General features: G+C 44.4%; 2 protein-coding genes across 2 annotated transcripts; one reads left to right on the top strand and one right to left on the bottom strand.

The window, feature by feature from the left end:
• The first annotated feature begins 936 nt into the window (after positions 1–936).
• Positions 937–2,345, top strand: fut7 (fucosyltransferase 7 (alpha (1,3) fucosyltransferase)). Its single transcript, XM_055874170.1, has one exon. The coding sequence runs from the start codon at positions 1,296–1,298 to the stop codon at positions 2,343–2,345; it is 1,050 nt and encodes a 349-aa protein (XP_055730145.1). The 5' UTR covers positions 937–1,295.
• A 1,736-nt stretch (positions 2,346–4,081) lies between these two features.
• On the bottom strand, positions 4,082–12,355 carry LOC129818358 (POU domain, class 5, transcription factor 1-like). Its single transcript, XM_055874169.1, has 5 exons — positions 7,558–12,355; positions 7,302–7,413; positions 5,116–5,246; positions 4,662–4,826; positions 4,082–4,407 (listed from the first exon to the last, which is right to left on the bottom strand). The coding sequence occupies exons 1-5, from the start codon at positions 8,287–8,289 to the stop codon at positions 4,153–4,155; spliced, it is 1,395 nt and encodes a 464-aa protein (XP_055730144.1). The 5' UTR covers positions 8,290–12,355; the 3' UTR covers positions 4,082–4,152.
• Positions 12,356–15,432: the final 3,077 nt, after the last annotated feature.

Raw genomic sequence — 15,432 nt, 5'->3', positions numbered from 1 at the left:
CAACTACTTACATTTGAGCTACTTGCATGTTAGTTAACCCTTCCCCTAACCTTAATTTTAAACCCTAACCTAGCTAACATTAGTCAAAACCAGTGGTGGGCCATCAGGGCCAGCAAGGCCTTCTCTACTGGCCTAAACATCATCAGAATATATATATATTTTTAATATATTTTCCCACATATGTATTAAATTATTCCCCAGAGTAAGAGTTATACTCTTCATTTCATAGCTTTCCTCTTGGTTGCACTGCTTCCAGCCCCAGGTTGAGATTTGGAGGGCTGGTCTTTATGTTAGATCTTTTATCCAATCATATTCAGCCATCATGTGTTGCCAGGGGTCTAAAATCTGCCCTCAGGCCTTCAGAATCAACAGTGCGGGCACTTGTAGCTTATAGTGAATGGAAATGAAAATGTAGTGTCAACCAATCAGCTTTAGAGTTGGGTATTGTACGCCTGCTGGCTGGCTCCAGTGTTACACAGGAGCCAGCTAGCAGGCGTAGTGCGTGCACGTCTTTTGATTGGATTACCAATGTCGAGAGGCAGGTCCTATGGGCAGGTCTATGCAGATCTAGGAAACTGAATTTGATAAACAAATTAATTCGCGTACTACTAAGCTGTTTTTTCAACCCACAATGGCGGAAGGAGAAGATATCGATTTGGTCGAGGATATAATTATAACGCCATTCTCAAGACAAACTTTTCAAGAAAAGTTAGACATTGTAAGGAGAGGTCGCCCGCCACTTTCAAAGTTTCAACTACGAGCGCTATCAATGGCTCACAGGCTCCGAGAAGCACTGCAAACTGTACTGCTGGGAATGCCTATTATTTTCAAGTGATCGATTTGGTGTTTGGCGCCGATAAACACTGTTAACCCAAAAATGTCAATTTCAAGGTGACGCAACGCCTGGTTATACTGCGTTTCAGTCTAAATGTATAGTGTCTAGAGCCATGGCATCATAATGATGGTAATAAGAGGTGGATTAATTCGGGTGGGACTGTGTAGTACCTCACTGAAGGCCCAGGCCCCAGGCACGCCACTGGTCAAAACAAATTGTAATTCGTAACATACGTATTACACATTTGTAATTGTACGAATTGTAACATAGCCTATCATACAAATTGGATGATGGACATCCACAAATTAATACGAAATGTAACAATTTGAATGTCTCAGATTTTTGTTTACTATGTTATGTTTACCCCTGAGTCAAGGTTAACGGTACCTCAATCCTGTTTTCTCTGCTCATTTCCCTGCAGTGACAGAACCCTGATGACAAACAAGGGTCCAGCTCTATCATGGACTCCACCTCATTTTGCCTCAGGCTCTTCCTCCTCATCATCTGCCTGGCCCCTCTACTGTTCTTTCTGGTGGGACAGGGGAGTGATGGTGGATGGGGTCCAAACTCTGACAGAAGCCACAACATCACCATCCTGCTGTGGCACTGGCCCTTTGGCCCCTCCTACAATTTGGAGGGAGACGTGTGCTGGAACCAGTACCGTATCCCTGACTGCCGCCTGGTGGACCAGCGCGCTCTCTACCCCAGTGCTGACCTGGTGGTCTTCCACCACAGAGAGCTGATGAACGGCCAGGAGCGGCTGCCCCTCCACCTCCACCGGCCGAGGCACCAGAAGTGGGTCTGGCTCTCTCTGGAGTCCCCTGACAACAGCAGATACCTGAAGCCCTTCAATAACGTGTTCAACTGGACCATGTCCTACCACCACGATGCTGATATCACCATGCCCTATGGTAAGCTGCTGCCGAAGGACTGTGATACTGGTAATGATAGCAGCACAGAAGACATCATTCCCAAAAATAAGTCCATTCTGGCCTGCTGGGTTGTTAGTCACCATGAGCCTCAGCACAGAAGGAGCTTGGTGTACAAGAGCCTGAAAAGAAGCATCCCAGTGGAGGTGTATGGTCGCTTGAGAGGGAGGGTTTTGGCCTCCAGCGACCTGCTGCCCACCATCTCAAGCTGCTACTTCTACCTGTCCTTCGAGAACTCAATCTCCAAGGATTACATCACTGAGAAGCTCTGGCGGAACGCTTACCAGGCAGGGGCAGTGCCTGTGGTTCTGGGTCCACCGCCAGATGACTACATAGCCGTGGCTCCGCCAAACTCCTTCATCCACGTTGAGGACTTTCCATCCACCAAGGAGCTGGGGAACTATCTCCGCCAGCTGCAACTGGACAAGGAGAGATATGCTGGATACTTTGCGTGGCGGCATAGCTATCAGGTGAAAGTGTATACAGACTGGAGGGAGAGGCTGTGTAGCATCTGCCCCCAGTATCACAGCCTGCCTGCTCAGAAGGTTTACCATGACCTGGAAGCCTGGGTCAGGAAGTGAAACCACACCCATGGTTCACTTTGGCAGCTCCTCAGACGTTCTGCATCCCAAATAGCACCCTTTTCAGGTCATTACATCTGACCAGGGCTCATAGGGTCTGGTCAAAAGTAGTGCACTATACAAGGGGAAACCGTCACCTTTTAAAATGTGAAGGTGGTCTTCTCTAGGACCAGCTCATTTCACATACATTTCAGCAATAAACCACCTCCACACGCAACTGTGGGAAACAGGGAAAGTGGTTGAGCATTTATATACACAATAGCATATTAATTTATTGTTGTTACAGAAAATAAAATATTTAATTGTATGGTGCAAAAGTTACAAGTAACATCTTAAGGTTGCCCAGAGAAATAGCCAGAGTTTCAATAAATTATCAAATACGCTTTTATTTAAAAACATGGCATGTAAATATCTCTAGTCAAGAGATTTGAGTCACATACAAGATGAAATGACTTCAACTACACAAGGCACTAGATTGTGCCTGCGAGGGATGGCCATTTCAAATTTGTTTTGATCAAGTCTTTGTATAAGAGTGCTGATGTAATCAGCGCTGTAACAGTGACAAACATTAGCAATACAGGACCCTGATGATCATGTTAACATAAGTACCACTTTGGTTAATCCCTTTACCAAAATGGCTACCATTAGATTAAAAACAGTTATGCAATACAAACATAGCAGGATTTTTTAAGACAAATCAAAAAATGTATTTGTATCATACTTCCACTATGAGAGTATACCTTCTGGACAAGACTTTAAAGAAATTGTAGGTAAGACAATGATAACCTCTGCAACAATAAGACAGCACAAGGATATTCGAGGTAAAGAAAAAAATCTCATTTTAAAAATATCAAAAAAAGGTCAGACAACTTTGTGCAAAAACAATCGCAAGGCAGATATTCAGAGCCACCCCCCCCCCCCTCCCCCCCTCCCCATGGTGCAGGATGGAGCATTCAGTGCTGTGCAGATTACTTGTAGCTGAACTGGGTGTGAGGCAAGGCCCTAAACCGATGAACACTTAGAGCATGTGGGACAAAAGCAGTCTCAAGATACCTTGCCTTTCAAATAGACTAGAAATTTGCAGCTTTGATCCATTTCTTCACTGTATTCACCCTTGATTGACTTCCTCCCATTGTTGTTGAACTGGATACAGAGGAGGACGTCCTGGGTTGGGAGGGACTGGAGGACATCCTGGGTTGGGAGGGACTGGAGGACATCCTGGGTTGGGAGGGACTGGAGGACATCCTGGGTTGGGAGGGACTGGAGGACATCCTGGGTTGGGAGGGACTGGAGGACATCCTGGGTTGGGAGGGACTGGAGGACATCCTGGGTTGGGAGGGACTGGAGGACATCCTGGGTTGGGAGGGACTGGAGGACATCCTGGGTTGGGAGGGACTGGAGGACATCCTGGGTTGGGAGGGACTGGAGGACATCCTGGGTTGGGAGGGACTGGAGGACATCCTGGGTTGGGAGGGACTGGAGGACATCCTGGGTTGGGAGGGACTGGAGGACATCCTGGGTTGGGAGGGACTGGAGGACATCCTGGGTTGGGAGGGACTGGAGGACATCCTGGGTTGGGAGGGACTGGAGGACATCCTGGGTTGGGAGGGACTGGAGGACATCCTGGGTTGGGAGGGACTGGAGGACATCCTGGGTTGGGAGGGACTGGAGGACATCCTGGGTTGGGAGGGACTGGAGGACATCCTGGGTTGGGAGGGACTGGTGGAATGAAGAGGTAGAAAATAGCTATGTTGGGTGGGAAAGGAAGGCCACATGGTCAGGGCTGTTTTGGAGAACTGGAACACGTTTAGCTGGTCAGGTGACCCACCAGTCCAGGGTGCAGGGCCTGCTTAAAGACATCTGGCCTCTGGAGGGGGGGCATGTAGAAAGTGGGGGCCCCGGTGTGGCTGGATAGGTGGTACCCCTGCCCAGGGAGGGGGGAGTGGGTCATGTGCGGGGGAGGTGGGCTCTGCTCGTAGTACTGTCCTTCACACTCCTCATCGAAAGGGAGGGCCAGGCGCTTGCCCTTCTGTCTGCGGTTACAGAACCACACACGCACCACCTGTCAAACACAGCACATTTCCCCGCTTCCTTAATTTAAAAAATATAGAACCTGACAGTGTCAGATGAGTCATCACATACAGCACTAAGATTCAAACCATGGAAACACAGGAAAAGCATATTTACCATAAATTAATTTAGGGTCCATTTCATTTAAGAGCAACTTAGACTAAACAGCCATGCAGGGTTGGGGAAATAAAGGCCAGTAGGTGACCGAAAGGAAGTGAGGGAAGGCTGTATCAGTGTGGGACTCACATCTCTCTCCAGACACAGGTCGTCTGCAATGTGTGTGATCTCCTGAGTGTTGGGCTTGGGGCACTTGACAAAGTAGGACTCTAGAGCCGTGCGCACCGAACCCTCCAGACTGGTCCGCCGCTTCCTCTTCCTGGTGTCCACAAACACCCGCTCGATCTTGTACATCTGGGGATACAAGCATACTCACACTCAGACTGGGACATTAGTGTGCTTTGGTCCATTGCAGAGGACATAACTATTGGTCCCCCTCAAATACCAAATGCAAAAGTTGAATAGATAACATTTAATGGTGAGCATTTTCTAATAAATATTACTCTGGTTGGCCATGGGAAGTTCATGGCCAACAAGATGGAATCCTAGACACATTGTGCAAACCTGATGCTGCTCTGTACGAGCTGTGATTCTAAACAAAACAAAGGTATCCGATAAAGAGTTCGATTAGAAGAATACTCACATCCTGGGGGTTGTCAGAGGTCTCAGCCTCATTCAGCCATCTCCGAAGCAGGGGCTTCAGTTTGCACATATTCTTGAAGCTGAGCTGGAGGGCTTCGAAACGACAGATTGTAGTCTGGCTGAACATCTTGCCTAAACAGAGAACGAGTCATTGTCAGCAGTTGACAATAGTGATTAATATTTTCCAAAAAATCGACCAAGTCGCAATACCGGGAATAATTAATATGCATCCTGGGGAATACACAAAAATCGGAGCGTTTAAAACTAAGATAGTCGCTCAAGATTCCCTAAATAAGATTGTCGCTGAGCCAAATTGGTGTCTAGGCTGCGACACTATGGAAAGATTTCGCAACAAGAGAAACTAATATTTAGTAATGATAGAGTAACTGCTCCCCAATAACACTATTGTGAATTGCGAAACAGCTAGTTGATCAATTCAGAGCGTTATCATGTTCCTCAATTAATTCAACGCATTTCATCAGGCTATCTAGGCACAGACATGCACTAACAGCAGGCAAACAAAGTCAATGACCAAAGTGATTAATCTTGGTAGATAACCAACGAATACCAAAACTTTGTTTGGCAAAATCGAGTGGATTATACAGATAGCAGATCAGCTCATGAATAACGGGAGATGAAGAGGAACTTGTTGAAACATCAAGGCATCTTAACCGGAACCAACTTTGTGTTGTTCACACACTCTACCGAAACTCTCGTACAGGCAGCAAGAGACAGCGCAGAGAAGAGGGGGATTATTATATATTTTTTACATGCATATGCGAAACGTGATTTGATAATGGCACCTATGGATTACAGAATAAAGTTAGGAATGTTAATGCTAGACAGGATCCGGATGTTGGGTTTCAGTGGGATTGGGACGATAGGAAAATACCCTAAACTCTATATAAGGCTACTACGTGAGTTAATAGATAAATAATACACTAGATTTAGGCTACGTTATTGCATGCTAAATGTTTCTGCAGTGATTGTGAGCAAACGAATAAATGAGCTACCACTTCCACTTGTCCAGCCAGAGATCAATCAACCAAATATACAGGCCATGGCTTTTGGTCGGAGTAGGACAGGCTACTACGCGAGTGAAGCGCAAAATCCACTTGTATAACATGCTAGCAAAATGTTCTGATCAGCTAATGTATGAGCAAGCTATCAAATATGTTCATTAGCACAGACTCCAATTTAGCTGACATTTCCCCAGTTTAAATTGTTACCAAATATCTAAACGGAGATTGTGAAAACAAAGATCTGACATTGAATTATCTAGACTAGTTCCCCACTCTTGCCTCAAATCAGCGACATGGCGTTGTCCCAATGAAAACGGTGCTGAAACTTTAATCTCGTTGACCACACGACTAATGCTTTAAAAATGTGTATAGCGATTTTATATCACTTTGGGAGTTTCAGTATAAGCAAGAAATTGATAAATGCCTTCAATTGCATTAGCCTACTTAATTCCAATATTTCCATCATTCAGCTGAACATACGGCGAGCTTTCCTCTGCACTTTTTCTCGGCCCAGTAGCTGTTTCCTGTCTCCTCACTCAGCTGCCGCCCGCCACATTGTTCTCAACACCAGGTCAAATCAATATATAGTGTACGGTTGTCCGGTTAGGGCTCATGTATGTGATGTTGAACCAGTCCTGGGCTCCACCTCACTGGTCTTGGTTCAGAACGGGATCGAATTTTCAATTCTGGTGAGAGGTCTAAAGTGCATTCGGATCTGGTATGCAGTACAGCAGTGTCAATTATGCGTGTGCTTTGAATTTATGGCGATTGTGTGAAGTAAATACACTATGCGTCCATGGGACAGCCTGGTTGGAGAATGGAAATATATATATTTTTAAATGGCACAATATGCTGCACATAGTGTATTTTGGGAGAATTGCATTAGTGCGATATTGGGTCATTTGCCGGATCTTGTCCTTAATTTTTTCGGGAAATGTAGAGTGGTCCCGGGATCCCAGTTACCCATGTTAATCCCTAGTTGACACTGCAACAACTACAGTAGATATCAAACACAAGAACCATGGTATTCTGTGGTTTCCTACGCCAATTTAACGGAACACTCAGTAAGTCCAAACATGCATTAATATTCACCAGCTCACATTGGCAAGGTTAGGCTGTGACATAGGTTAATGGTAGTTTTGGTGTACGCCTAATCCAAACTCACCATAAAGATTGCCTAGAGCCATTCCTACATCTGCTTGTGTGAAACCCAGTGTTATACGCGTGTGCTTCAGCTCCTTGGCGAACTGTTCCAGCTCCTCAGTTGAAGGGTTCTCCTGTTAAAAAGAGGCACACTTACTAAAGACTTCAGGAAACATTTTCCATCTCTTAACTTTTTTTATTAATAGGCACGCTCCAGGGTAAACAAGCTAATAGGACATCGTGGGGATAACGGTACATAGGCCTATTTTCAGACTCACCTCTTCCTCGGAGTCGCTGCACCCACCGCTGGAGGATCCATTGCTCTGGGTTTGCGCTTGGGCACCTTGGCTTGCGCACCCGTTGAACGTGATCCCGGGTAACCCATTGCTGGGGGGTGACGGCGAGAGCGATGGGGATGTTGAAGACGATGTTGAGGGTATGGAGTTGAGGCTTTGAGTATTGGAACTCGCAGCAGTGATGTGGGGAAGACCGGGCCAAAACGAGGGGTTCCATGGGGTCGAGTAGTAAACCCCATGAGCCACAGCGGACGACGGAGTTGGATACTGTTGACTCTTTACCTCATACTCGTCATTGACATCCTTCTCAATCTTTATATCAGGCATTTTGATTTGTTCCCTGGCTTCGGCAATGGGTGGGCTCAGGTTTGTGGCCTGCGTAGTCACTGCAACCCTCGGTACTTGGCCGGTGTATTCGGGAGCGGCGATGGGATACCAGTGTTTGGGTTGGCAAAAGTCACCGGCTTGTAAATCGGAGGCCCTATAGTCACCACCGGACGGTGGGAATTGAAAAAAGGTTTGAGGTGTTGGGGGCAACCCATTGTATGCAGTCTTGTTGAATAGAAGACTGTGGTGCTGTAGAACGCCGTGAGGGATCTGGAGCGACGTGCCGCCAAACGTCTCTTGACCCAAGGCCTGGGCGTACATGGGTCGGCTGAAGTCATCCGGCCGGCTGTTGCAATCCGAAATAGGGCTCTGAGATCGCTCCGACATTCTCCTTGATTTTAATCTCAGACAATGTGGTTCAAGCACTTGGTTATAGTCAATGACACGCTTGCAGTCTATACCGTCTATATACCCATTACGCAAGATAGAAAATCGTTTCTGAACGGCCTGCCCTGAACACTTGAGGGTGGCAAGAAAATGTCCAAACGCCAGTGTTCTTTGAGCAATTCCTTAAAGGGTGAAAATCAATCCCGAAAGTTCCTCTTCACGCTGTGTGGAAACAAACCTGTACAGAAATAGAAGCCTGTGTGCGAGATACCTTATCAACTGTAGTCCATTGAGTCTCGAGTTCACCACCTACTTCACCTTCAAATGGTCGTCTCACAACACCACAGCTCCACAGTTTTTTTTAATCAATCGGTGTTGGGATGTTAATTGCCTCGCATCCCATTGGCTACGAGAGACAATCATACACAGCTGATTGTGAATTTGCGAACGAACTTGATTATTTTCCCTTCACGGTGAGATAACGGTCCATGCTATCCGGTATCATTGGGACGTCCCTACCCCCCATTGAAGTTGAAATGTAAATGGTTAGTTAGGTATGGGTTATGTTTAAGGTTAGGTTAAAGGTAGGGGTTAAAGTTTAGTGTAGGGACGTCCCAAAGATCCCTGATAACACTGACCGTGAGATAACAGGTAAGGTAGTGCTTTCCCACTATATATATATGTGTGTTATTCGTTTTCCTGAGATATCATTTAAATAACACAAGCTCAGGTGTGTATGCAAAAATCCTGTAAGCAATTCAAGGAAATTATCTAGTAAAAAGTTATCTAATTCACGACTTCAATGTTGATCCATTTAATATATTTAGCCTACATGACTAAGTAGTAAATACATATTCAGTGACGTAAGTATCTAATATGCATGTAGCGTTGTGTGGACATTGTTTAAATCATTTACCTTAACTAGCTTTCCTTGATATTAAAAGGGATTTGGGATAGCCTACATATTTTGACTAACACTCATTATAAATGTTGGCATATAGGCCAAGAAAGTATACGCAAAATTGGTTTCAAATCAACAATAACATTTAATTTAACAACATTTGGGCAACCTTGCTGATCATGCTCAACTTATCAATTTTATATTACACTATAAAACAATAGGCTATATAAAGATTAGTATATATCTTTTTCATAGCCTAAAGCACATTTTGTGCAAAAATAATTATCGAGTCTAAGTGAGGGATCCCATTCGATCAAAATAAAAAATGTAATAGCATAGACCCATCTATTTTCACTTGCTGATTTTTTTTTGGCTAATTGTTAGAATTTAAAATGTAAAACAAATGTTTGTGGGAAAAATACATTTGTTAAATGGAAATTATAACCGACTCAATGCATTTTCATTGAGGTTTAGACTTATACACAAAACACATTGGCCTTATGTGACTCACAAGCATTAGTGAAGTTAACCAATAAAGAATTAGGTTAATGTTGTCATATTTCAATGTATAGACCATCCTTTTGGTCCGAGAGACAAGGCCTAGAATGTGATGGCGCTGTAGCCTAATTACATGGCTATCACTAAACTGTTTCAGAAATACATGTGAAAAAGGTCAGTAAGTCTAGAATTTAAAAGCATTCTTATGACATTTCAAAAAAGACAATTAAGTCAACGAATGATGCACATAATGGTTGAACTTTTCTGAAGTGACAACTTTACGCTCAATTTACATACAGAAACCAATTTTTGACTGTAAAATCAGGACAACGCAGAGGAAATTACTAAAACAACTAAAAGCATCCAGTCGAATTTATACTAGCCTTGATGGGTGTATTGAAAAGAGTGGATGGCCGTCACACCGATACAGATACGCACCCCCATAGCGAGTCGTTGGCTTCAGATTGTGGCAGGAAGACGCGCCGCGGGAGGAGTGGGGGTGTCATTGTGCGACTTGGCCCGGGGGCACCCCGCGGCTTTTAGTCGTTGAGTAGCGATGGCCGACCATTAGCTCCTTTTCAGACACGAACAATAAGTAGCAACCCTTTGATTCCGGCCCACACACCTACCCTGAATGAAACAAACACTCATGTCCAGAGAGTGACTTATTTGATGGGGTGGGTGGTTGATGTTATTATGAAAGTTATAGCATTTGTACATTGCTAAGTGCAGTGTGAATAGGAGATGAATGAACATGGTGTAGGGGTATCTCTAGCCACCCCCTCAGAGCATGTGCAGACCAGGTGGCTGGAGTGTTTAAAGACATATTCAATATTTCCCTATCCCAGTCTGCTGTACCCTCTTGCTTCAAGATGTCCACCATTGTTCCTGTACCCAAGAAAGCGGAGGTAACTGAACTAAATTACGTTCACCCCCTTAGCACTCACTTCTGTCATGAAGTGCTTTGAGAGGTTAGTTAAGGATCATATCACCTTCAACTTACCAGACACCCTAGACCAGGGGACTGGGCAACTCCAGTCCTTGATGGCCTGATTGGTGTCACACTTTTTCTCCATCCCTAGCAAACACAGCTGATTAATCTAATTGCATTCTAAACTGAAGATCATGATTAGGTGATTATTGGATTAAGGTGTGTTAGCTGGGGCAAAACTGACACCAATCAGGCCCTCCAGGACTGGAATTGCCCACCCCACCCCTACTGCAATTTGCATACCGCCCTAATAGATCCACGGATGACACAATCGCCATCGCACTGCCCTATCCCATCTGGACAAGAGGAATACCTATATAGGAATGTTGTTCATTGACTACAGCTCAGCCTTCAACACCATAGTACCCTCCAAGCTCATTATTAAGCTCAGGGCCCTGAGTCTGAACCCCACCCTTTGCTTCTGGGTCCTGGACTTCCTGATGGTCCGCTCCCAGGTGGCGAAGGTAGGAAACAACACCTCCACTACGCTGATCCTCAACACAGGGGCCCGCCAGGGTGTGTGCTCACCCATGACTGCACGGCCACGCAGAACTCCAACTCAATCTCCAAATTTGCAGAATACACAACAGTGGTAGGCCTGATTACTAACAACAATGAGAGAGCTTACAGTGAGCAGATTAAAGCCCTGGCAGAGTGGTGCCAGGAAAATAACCTCTTCCTCAAAGTCAACTAAATCAAATCGTATTTGTCACTTGCACCGAATACAACAGGTGTAGACCTTACAGTGAAATGCTTACTTACAAGCCCATAACCAACAATGCAGTTAAGAAAAATACCTACAAAATATAACAAATAAACGTATCAAATATTAAAGAGCAGCAGTAAATAATTGAGGTAATATGTACATGTAGGTAGAGTTATTAAAGTGACAATGCATAGATAATAAACAGACTAGCAGCATTGTAAAATAGGGGGGAGGGGCAATGCAAATAGTCTGGGTAGCCATTTGATTAGATGTTCAGGAGTCTTATGGCTTGGGGGTAGAAGCTGTTTAGAAGCCTCTTGGACCTAGACTTGGTGCTCCGGTACTGCTTGCCGAAGGAGCTGATCGTGGACTTCAGCAGAGAGCAGAGGGAGCACGCCCCATCCAGAGAAGGTGAAAAGCTTAAATTTCCTTGCAGTACACATCAGTGGCAATCTGAAATGGTCCAACTACACAGACAGTGTAGTGAAGAAAGCGCAACAGCGCCTCTTCAACCTCAGGAGGCTGAAAACATTTGTCTTGGCCCCTACGACCCACAGACTTTTACAGATGCCCCATTGAGAGCATCCTGTCAAGCTGTATCACCACCTGGTACAGCAACTGCCCCCTCCGCAACCGCAGGGTACACTGTCTGCCCTCCAGGACATCTACAGCACCTGGTGTCACAAGAAGACCAAGAAAATCATCAAGGACCTCAGCCACCCGAGCCACAGCCTGTTCACCCTGCTACCATCTAGAAGGAGGAGACAGTACAGGTGCATCAAAGCTGGGAACAAGAGACTGAAAAACAGCTTCAATCTCAAGGCCATCAGACTGTTAAATTGTCACCACTAGCCAGCCTCTGCCCAGTACCTTGCCCCGAACTTTAGTTACTGGTCACTTTAGTAATGTTTACAAACTGCTTTTACCCATTTCATATGTACACTACCGTTCAAACGTTTGGGGACAATTAGAAATGTTCGTTTTTTAAAGAAAAGCTCATTTTTGTCCATTAAAATAACATCACATTGATCAGAAATACAATGTAGACATTCTTAATGTTTTAAATGACTATTGTAGCTGGAAACGGCAGACTTTTTAAAATGGAATATGTACATAGGCGTACAAAGGCCGGTTCTCAGCAACCATCACTCCTGTGTTCCAATGGCACATTGTGTTAGCTAATCCAAGTTTATCATTTTAAAAGGTGACTTAATCATTAGAAAACCATTTTGCAATTATGTTAGTACAGCTGAAAACTGCTGTGCTAATTAAAGAAGCAATAAAACTGGCCTTTAGACTAGTTGAGTATCTGGAGCATCAGCATTTGTGGGTTCGATTAAAGGCGCAAAATGGCTAGAAACAAAGACTTTCTTCTGAAACTCGTCAGTCTATTCTTGTTCTGAGAAATGAAAGCTATTCCATGTGAGAAATTGCCAAGAAGCTGAAGATCTTGTACTACTCCCTTCACAGAACAGTGCAAACTGGCTCTAACCAGAATAGAAAGAGGAGTGGGAGGCCACAGTGCACAACTGAGCAAGAGGATAAGTACATTAGTGTCTAGTTTGAGAAACCGACGCCTCATAAATCTTCAACTGGCAGTTTCATGAAATAGTACCCGCAAAACACTAGCCTCAACAGTGATGAGGCAACTCTGGGATGCTGGCCTTCTAGGCAGAGTTTCTCTGTCCAGTGTCTGTTCTTTTGCCCATCTTCATTTTTTATTTTTATTGGCCAGTTTGAGATATGGCTTTTTCTTTGCAACTCTGCCTAGAAGGCCAGCATCCCGGAGCCGCCTAGACTGATGAGTTTCAGAAGAAAGTCTCTGTTTCTTGCCATTTTGAGCCTGTAATTGAACCCACGAATGCAGATGCTCCAGATACTCAACTAGTCTAAAGGCCAGTTTTATTGCTTCTTTAAATCAGGACAACCGTTTTCAGCTGTGCTAACATAATTGCAAAAGAGTTATCTAATGATCAATTAGCCTTTTTAAAGCATAAACTTGTAATGGCTAACAAAATGTGCCATTTGAACACAGGAGTGATGGTTGCTGATAATGGGCCTCTGTACGCCTATTTAGATATTCCATTAAATCAGCCGTTTCCAGCTACAAGTAATTTACAACATTAACAATGTCTACACTGTATTTCTGATCAATTTGATGTTATTTTAATGGACAAAAATGTGCTTTTCTTTAATTAAAAAACAAGGACATTTCTAAGTGACCCCAAACGTTTGAACGGTAGTGTACATACTTTATTCTAGTCAAGTCCATCCTGTTCAACTGTTGCTGTACATATACTATTCTATCCTACGTATTATTCAGATGTACTGAATATTTTATCCACATACTTTTCATAATGTCGATACATCCCATCACATACACACATATATACACACACACAGTTGGAGCTAGGAACAAGAATTTCACTACACCCGCAGTAACATCTGGTAAATATATGTACGTAATCAAAACAATTTGATTTGTAATCATTTTTGTTTCCATTTCTAAAACCCCCATCCCACTCAACACTCCCTTTACAGATGACCGTTTCCCCTCTCCATCCAGCCTTTCCAACTTCAAACGCAATGACCCAGCAGATTTAACCAGGAGAGCTGTGCTCTCGTTCTCCCTATTACAAAGCCAGGGAGAGGAGACCTTGGAGGCCACAGAAGCCAGTCAAAGGCTTAAAAGACATCAAACTCAAGCTACATGCATTGTCCTGTGCCATGGACTTGGGAGGGAATTGTCATGCTAAACACACAGGGAGAAAGTAGAACCAGGCAGGGATTCCAAGAGGACAGGGGTCCGGGGTCAGGAGGTATCCGGTGGGGACCTGTATGGCCTGGAGAGTGAGGGGGTAGTAGGTACAGTCAGGGGGGGAGGGAGGGTGCTTGGGGATTAGCCTGAAAATCCCCCAGATGTCTTTTTTATTTTAGATCTTGTCTTACCTCTTAAGTGGCCTCTTCGTTGTTCATAGTCCCCTTCCTCCAGGGAGCTCTGTATTTCTCTATAGGAGAAGAATCTATCTGATCTCACTGCGGACTGGGTGAAGGACTTTGCCCTCCTTTCGCTGAGCTTTAAATAAAATAGTGCAGGTAGTGGAGACGGTAATGGTATCACAGCACAATGTAATACTGTATTATGTAATAAAGTCAAAGCTGCAAAGATGGTTAATGGTATATTCAACACTCTCACTGAGACAACTCGCACATATCAAGTCTGTCTAGCACCATGTCCAAATAAGCTCCCTGTACTACAGTGTATTCTATATGAAAGTAGTGTGGTATCAGCCATGAGGAGGTGTGAGGGAAAGTCACACATAGCTGTGTGGGTAAACAATGTAGTTCAGACACACGGTCACCACTCACCCACCCAGGGTGACTGAGATAGGCATAGGAGGACTGCCGAGTTTCAATCATTTAAGCCTTTTTTATTTCATTGCCATAATAACATTTGTCTCCACTCGGTCAGTGGAGAGATTTCATACAGATTGACTTGCCCAAAAACACTTGTTCAATTGTCATTTTTGAGAGGCCATGATGTAGTGTGTATGTGTGTATATATATATATATATATACATACATATATATATATACACCCATAACTTCTTATTTTATTTATTATTTAACTAGGCAAGTCATTTAAGAACAAATTCTTATTTTCAATGACAGCCTAGGAACAGTGGGTTAACTGCCTTGTTCAGGGGCAGAACGACAGATTTCTTTACCTTGTCAGCTCAGGGATTTGAACTTGCAAGCTTTTTGGTTACTAGTCCAACGCTCTAACCACTAGGCTACCTGGCGCCCCGATTATTCAGGCCAACTCTAAAAACTTTAGGCCTTAGTTATAGCCTAGGGCTCAGAGTTTTTTCTGACCCTTCTCCCCATAGCATCCATCGTAGGCTCACAGTCTGCACCTCTTCTCGCTGACTACCTTCCCCCACAAATGAGTCTGATGGCTTTTTGATTTTCTCCCTAACAGCCCTGCCTTTGACAGTCAACACCATCCCTCTACCCATCGCAAACCTTCAGCAGCAGACCAATACC

The sequence above is a fragment of the Salvelinus fontinalis genome, chromosome 21, assembly GCF_029448725.1.
Source record: "Salvelinus fontinalis isolate EN_2023a chromosome 21, ASM2944872v1, whole genome shotgun sequence".
Classification (NCBI taxonomy): domain Eukaryota; kingdom Metazoa; phylum Chordata; class Actinopteri; order Salmoniformes; family Salmonidae; genus Salvelinus; species Salvelinus fontinalis.
The sequence above is the reverse complement of the archived record's forward strand: the minus strand, read 5'-3'. Positions and strand labels throughout refer to the sequence as shown.

What these genes read in the sequence shown, in the direction of transcription:
- fut7 (XM_055874170.1), top strand. Translation starts at nt 1,296, where the DNA reads ATGGACTCCACCTCATTTTGCCTCAGGCTCTTCCTCCTCATCATCTGC.
- LOC129818358 (XM_055874169.1), bottom strand. Translation starts at nt 8,289, where the DNA reads ATGTCGGAGCGATCTCAGAGCCCTATTTCGGATTGCAACAGCCGGCCG. An exon ending in GCAGCGACTCCGAGGAAGAG is followed by an intron (nt 7,414 to 7,557) that starts GTGAGTCTGAAA and finishes TCTTTTTAACAG; the next exon opens with GAGAACCCTTCAACTGAGGA. An exon ending in GGCTCTAGGCAATCTTTATG is followed by an intron (nt 5,247 to 7,301) that starts GTGAGTTTGGAT and finishes TTCTCTGTTTAG; the next exon opens with GCAAGATGTTCAGCCAGACT.